Raw genomic sequence first — 6406 nt, forward strand, 5'->3', positions numbered from 1 at the left:
GGGCCCGTGCACTTCGAGCCCGGCTTCCAGCCCTTCGTGCTGGTGCAGTGCCAGCCCCCGGCCGTGGTCACCTCCTTGGCCCTGCACTCCGAGTGGCGGCTCGTGGCCTTCGGCACCAGCCATGGCTTCGGCCTCTTTGACCACCAGCAGCGGCGGCAGGTCTTTGTCAAGTGAGCAGCCCACCCAGGGCGGCTGGGACCGGGTCTGGGATCGGCGCCTGAATCGGCAGGGAGTGCCCCAGAGCGTGACGGTGCTGACGGCCCCACGTCCCCCCCGGCCCCCAGGTGCACGCTGCACCCCAGCGACCAGCTCGCCCTGGAGGGCCCACTGTCCCGCGTGAAGTCCCTGAAGAAGTCCCTGCGTCAGTCCTTCCGCCGGATCCGCCGCAGCCGGGCGTCCAGCAGGAAGCGGCGGCCCGCCGGCCCTCCGGGAGAGGGGAGGCCAGGGCCGGCCGTGCCTGCCTTGGCCACGGGCTCCGGCTCATCTACCCCCGCCTGACCCCGTGACCTCGGATCTATCGCCCAAGTGTGAACGGCAGTCTCTGTAACACCTCGGGGTCACATCCTCCGGTCCATGAGACCAGGCAGATGGCGGGGGGGGGCGCGGTGGACAGTCCTCCCTGGAAGGGAAGCATGGAGCAATCCGATGCCCCCTGGGAAGGAAGGCCCTTGCCCACCCTCAGGCCACGCCCACCCGCTGCAGGTGCAGGAGGGGAGCAGCAGGGCAGAGCGGACCGGCCTGCAGAACATGGAGCTGGCGCCCGTGCAGCGCAAGATCGAGGCGCGGTCGGCAGAGGACTCCTTCACAGGCTTCGTCCGGACCCTCTACTTCGCCGACACCTACCTGAGGGACAGTGAGTGGCTGGTCTGAGATGGGGGAGCCCGGGCAAGCATCCTCTGGCTTGAGGGTGTGTTGGAAACTGCTGGCTGATTTGCCCTTAAGAGGGTTGCCCCTTCGTGAGCTCGGGCAGAGCTGGAGCCCCCGCACCTGCCTCTTTCTCTATGCGGCCTGAGTCTGGTCGCCCTGGCTTCATACCCAGGCCCCACTGCGCTCTAGAAGCGTGACCTTGGATGTGTCACTTAGCCTTTCTGGGTCTTGCTTCTCCCCCATAACGTGGTGGCGTGGCTTCCTCCTAGAGTGGTTGCATGCATTGGGAAATGCATGAGGTCCTCTGGAAGCTGTCTGACTGTGTCTCTTCTCCTGCCAGGGTAAGGGTGGGCCGAGGGCTCTTTGCTGCTGTATCTCGAGGGCTGAGCCGTCCTGGGCTTGGGATCATCTGCTCAGGGCCCTTGGTTGTCAGGGAGCCTTGCAGGCCCTTCCTGTCTACACCAGGACGTAGGCAGGGCCCACAACAGCTCCATTTCACAGAGGAAGAAAGTGAGGCTTGTGAAGTTCGTGGGCTTGAACTTGGAGTCACACGGGTAGTGAGCCAGGTCTCCCAGCTCCCCTTGAGCCCCAGAGCCAGGGGTTAAATGTAAACCTCGGCCTCCTGGCAGGTTCCCGCCACTGCCCCTCGCTGTGGGCTGGCACCAATGGCGGTACTGTCTACGCCTTTGCCCTGCGCGTGCCCCCTGCCGAGCGGAGAATGGATGAGCCAGTGCGGGCAGAGCAGGGTGAGTGCTGGGCAGGGGGAGGGTGCTTGTCTGCCTAGGCTGGGGGCAGGGTGGCATCTCCAACCTGACCTCCATCCCTACCGCCTACCTCCATCCTGCAGCCAAGGAGATCCAGCTAATGCACCGAGCGCCCGTGGTGGGCATCCTGGTGCTGGACGGACACAGCGTGCCCCTTCCAGAGCCCCTGGAAGTGGCCCACGATCTGTCAAAGAGCCCGGACATGCAGGGAAGCCACCAGCTGCTCGTCGTGTCGGAGGAGCAGTTCAAGGTGCCTTACGGGAGGAGGCGGGGCCCCCAGGGATCCCTCCACAAAGGACAACCACTGGGACTCCTTTAAAGTTGTGTATGTAGTTGTGTGAAGGCTGCAGAGGCACCAGAGAGAAGCGAGGTCTTGGTGGAGTCCGCAGGGTCAGTGGTAGGGACACTGAAGCGGGACTTGTGTCTGTGGAAGGGAGAGAAGATGCAGACAGGGAACTAAGAGACCCTGGCATCCTCACAGTCCAAGCACAGTAACCACACGTCTGAGTGCCGAGGGCAGGAGCACTGGGGCTGAGCAGGCCTCGCCAGGAAGCTGGGCAGGCGGCAGAGGGCCAGGCCCAGCAGCGACACCGGGCAGGGACTCGAGAAGTCCTCGCTTGGCCGGATGAAGCACTGCGAACTGGTCCGGCCACCGATGTGACTGGCTGCCCTGCGCCCTAGGTGTTCACGCTGCCCAAGGTCAGTGCCCGGCTGAAGCTGAAGCTGACTGCCCTGGAGGGCTCGCGGGTACGGCGGGTCAGCGCAGCCCGCTTCGGCAGCTGTCGGGCTGAGGACTATGGGGAGCATCACCTGGCCGTCCTCACCAACCTGGGCGACGTCCAGGTGGTCTCGCTGCCCCTGCTCAAGCCCCAGGTGCGGTACAGCTGCATCCGCCGGGAGGACGTCAGCGGCATCGCCTCATGCGTCTTCACCAAATACGGCCAAGGTGTGTGGGGGGCGGGCCCGGCGGGGCCTCCACCCCCTGGGCCAGGTTTGGGGCTCCCACTGCGTCGTGGGGGCTGCTGGGAAGGACAGCCTGGGGTATTTCGGCCAAAGCCAGGCTCCTCAGGCAGAGAACTTTTGGAGGCTCTGATCCCTAATGACCCCCCAGTGTGGGGATTGGGGGTGGGTGGTGCAGTGCTGTTGGCAGCCGCAGGGCCAACTCGGGCTGCCCTCACCTGCCAGCCTTCTCCACCCCACCCCCAGGTTTCTACCTGATCTCACCCTCCGAGTTTGAGCGCTTCTCTCTTTCCACCAAGTGGCTAGTTGAGCCCCGATGTCTGGTGGATTCAGCAGAATCAAAGAAGCGCAGCCGCCCACGCAACGGATCAGGCCCCGAGAAGTCCTTGGGCCGAGCCAGGTGGGTGGAAGGGCAGGTGGCCTTTGCTCCACCCGTTCCTCGCCCCGCCTTCCCTGGGGTGCCCGCTCTGGGGCTGCTCAGAGTCCCTTTCCCCCGAAACTCAGCCAGCCACCCCACCCACCCTTTCCCAGCCAGAATGGGAAGCCTCATGGCCTCCTGATCCTTACGGTCTCTTCCCCACAGGAACTCAGGGAGCCAGAGTGATGGAGAGGGTAAGACAGGTCTCTCTGGGGCCGGGGGCATGTGGGGGCAGAGGTGCGGCGAGGGCAGCTGGGGAGGGTCGGGGAGCCCAGGTGGTCATGCGGCGTTCGGGCTGGGGGTCACACAGTTTCCCTTGTGGTCCTGGGCTCCGGCTCCAGCACCCCCGCCCCCACAGAGAGGGAGCCAGGGCAGCAGAGGGCCGACGGCTCACGTGGCCTGGCCTCTGCCTTTCAGAGCGGAGGTCGGGCCCTGTGATGGAGCACGCTCTGCTCAATGACGAGAGTGAGTCGGGGCAGGAGTTGTGGGCTGGCAGGAGGGATGTTCGGGGTGGGGGTGGAGGTGGGGGGTACTTGGAAGGCCAGGGTGGAAACGCGAGCTGGTTTCCTGAAGAGGGCAGGCCGGTTCACCGGGTCAGCAGAAGGGGGAGCGAGGCGGGCATCCGGCCCTACCCGCACCGGCCTCACCGGGCCTCTGCTCCCCGCCTCTGCCCTGCAGGGGTTCTGAAGGAGATCCAGAGCACGCTGGAGGGAGACCGAGGGTGAGTGACTGTCCGCCTCGCCGGGGCGGGCCCCAGGTGCCAGGAGAGCTGTGGGCGTGAGGGTTCTCGTCCAGAGTCCCATGGACGGTGACAGCCCCGACTTTGCCCACGCAGGAGCTGTGGCGATTGGCGTTCTCAGCGAGTGGCTGTGGGGTACAGCCTCAGCAACGGGGGAGGTAGGGGCCCTGGGCGCTGCTGCGGGCTTGGGGGGTGTGGGAGAACGAGGAGGCCCCGTCCCCACCCTCCTGGACCCTTAGGCTCATCCCAGCCCTGACACGTGCCCCCGCTTGCCGGAAAGCCTCCGTGTCTGGGCTCACGCTCTGGTGTTCCTGTCTCCTGCAGCGGAGTGAACGGGACGTGTGTGCAGCCTGCACAGTGATCACACTACTGAGGGCTCCTCCGCGGGGCCCCGCCTACCTGAAGAAGCCCAGCACCGGGCCGTGCAGGGGCTGGGGGCACCCCAGGGTCCAGCCTGCCGCTGCTCCTGGCCTCAGGAGAGTGGGGACCCCCACGGCCCGGGGCTGTCCCTCCCCGGGCCCTGACTCTCCTGGTTCCTTTGTTAATGTTGCACAATTTTGAACCCCCCTTCCCCCCCTCCCCTTTTGTAGTGGGTTGGGTTTTAAATTATAAATGTTAATTGCCTCTGGATGAAAAAGTTTTTAATAAACACCTTATTACCTCTTCGCCAGACTGGTCCAAAGATTTTAATTTTTTTTTTAACTTGTGCAGAGATTTTTCCATGTAAATAGAAACGATGGTTAGCTGGTTCCCTGCCTTTGCCCCCTGGGGTCCATCCCTTGGACCAGGTTGGTGCTCAGGAGAACCTGTCGGTTCTTTTATGCTATTTGGAATCAGATACATGAACTGTACATGGTTGTATCTGAATACCACATGCCTTCTCTCTTTGGGAATAAATGATAACAAGTTAACCGAATTGAGTCTGTCTGACTGCATCCCTGGGTGGGGGGCCGTAGGAGGGCCCTGGCCACTCCTGGCTGGCCTTTCTCTGCTGTCAGGAGGAGAAGATGCTCACAGGATGTTGACCTGATGGCTTCTCCTGGACTTTGGGGAAGGACTATGGGGTGCCACCCAGGTGGGGTCAGTGCCTGGAGGTTAAGGTCTCGACAAGCCAGGGACTTGATTCTTCTTGGCCTACATCTTTACCCACCTGGTATCTTGTTTTTTAAATTACTTTTGGCTGTGCTGGGTGTTGATTGAGGCACACAGGCTCTTTGTTGCCGTGCACGGGCTTTCTCTAGTTGCAGAGCGAAGGCTTATTACGGTGGCCTCTCTCGTTGCAGAGGCACAGGCTCTAGAGCGTGGCTCAGTGGTTGTGGCACACAGGCTTAGTTGCCGGACCAGGGATTGAACCCGTGTCTTCCTGCACTGGCAGGCGGATTCTTAACCACTGGACCACCATGAAGTTCCCCACCCATCTTCATCGAGCACCTACTCTATGCTGGGTGCTTGAGGTTCAGAGGTGGCCAAGACAAGGTGGCCTTGCCCTTGTGGGACTCATGGTTCCTACAAGTGCAGGAAGTGTTAGGATGAGGGAAATCCGGGGGCCTGGGAGAAATGTGCCTAGGGAGGTGACATTAAGCTGTGACTAGAGGGACCTCCCTGGTTAACACTTTGAGCTTCCAGTGCAAGGGCCACAGATTTGATCCCTGCTCGAGGAACTAAGATCCCACATTTTGTGGAGTAGCCAAAAAAAAAAAAGGCATAAGCTGGGACAGGAGAGGTGACCAGGAGTTGGCTGGGGGGCAGGGAGGCACAGCAGCACACGAGGAAATGGTCTCCTCGCAGCGGAACGAGTGAAGAGCCAAGGGTGGTTGGCAGGAAGTGAGTGAAAATGCCGGGGCCAGTCAGGGAGCCCTGGGAGCCTCGTGGGGGCAAGGGCACTGCCCTGAGTCACAGGAGACCCCCTGGCCTGAGCTGGAAAAGGGCCTGTTGGAAGGACACCAATTAGCATGGGGAGCAGAGGAGGAGCTGAGTTCCAGGTTCCAGGACAGACACCCCGGGGGAGCATCCTCTGTACCTGCCCTCCAGCATGTCCCGCTACAGACACGCTCTGAATTTGGGAACTTGGACCACTCAAGCTCCCTTGTTTCTCCTTGGAGGAATAGTAGGGGCTTACCCAGATGGAAGAATTGATGCTTTTGAATTGTGGTGTTGGAGAAGACTCTTGAGAGTCCCTTGGACTGCAAGGAGATCCAACCAGTCAATCCTAAAGGAAATCAACCCTGAATATTCACTGGAAAGGCTGAGGCTGAAGCTGAAGCTCCAGTACTTTGGCCACCTGAAGTGAAGAACTGATTCATTAGGAAAGACCTGATGCTTGGAAAGATTGAGGGCAGGAGAATGGGGGACAGAGGATGAGATGGTTGGATGGCATCACTGACCCAATGGAGATGAGTTCTAAAGTAACTCTTCTAGAGACCACTGTAGCTTCAACCCCAGCAAGTCGCACTTGGACAAATTACTTACCTGCTCTGCTTCAGTTTCTCCTGGCAACTGGGTGATAATAGTATTCCTTCTTGATCTGTTGCGAGGTTTCTGAGTCCATGTGGTTAATGGGTTAATGATGGTGCTGACCCTGTTAGGATCAGGGAAAACATCTTAAGAGTTTGATGCACAGGATGTCTTTATCCTTTTTTCTCTGGCCGCTCCGGGTCT

The 6406-nt window shown here is 60.9% G+C and overlaps 1 protein-coding gene across 1 annotated transcript in view; it reads left to right on the forward strand.

The window, feature by feature from the left end:
• LLGL2 (lethal giant larvae homolog 2 (Drosophila)) overlaps positions 1–4656 on the forward strand; it is a 27732-nt gene extending 23076 nt beyond the window's left edge. Inside the window, exons 16-27 of the mRNA XM_010856501.1 lie at positions 1–170; positions 285–435; positions 703–853; positions 1497–1613; positions 1715–1881; positions 2313–2577; positions 2838–2991; positions 3175–3203; positions 3427–3474; positions 3688–3730; positions 3845–3906; positions 4073–4656. The exon at positions 1–170 is cut by the window's left edge and continues 25 nt beyond it. Of these exons, the coding sequence (XP_010854803.1) occupies positions 1–170; positions 285–435; positions 703–853; positions 1497–1613; positions 1715–1881; positions 2313–2577; positions 2838–2991; positions 3175–3203; positions 3427–3474; positions 3688–3730; positions 3845–3906; positions 4073–4080 (1365 nt within the window). The 3' untranslated portion in view covers positions 4081–4656. The remainder of the gene's footprint in view (positions 171–284; positions 436–702; positions 854–1496; positions 1614–1714; positions 1882–2312; positions 2578–2837; positions 2992–3174; positions 3204–3426; positions 3475–3687; positions 3731–3844; positions 3907–4072) is intronic.
• Positions 4657–6406: the final 1750 nt, after the last annotated feature.

The sequence above is a fragment of the Bison bison genome, unplaced genomic scaffold, assembly GCF_000754665.1.
Source record: "Bison bison bison isolate TAMUID 2011002044 unplaced genomic scaffold, Bison_UMD1.0 scf7180017864371, whole genome shotgun sequence".
Lineage (NCBI taxonomy): Eukaryota > Metazoa > Chordata > Mammalia > Artiodactyla > Bovidae > Bison > Bison bison.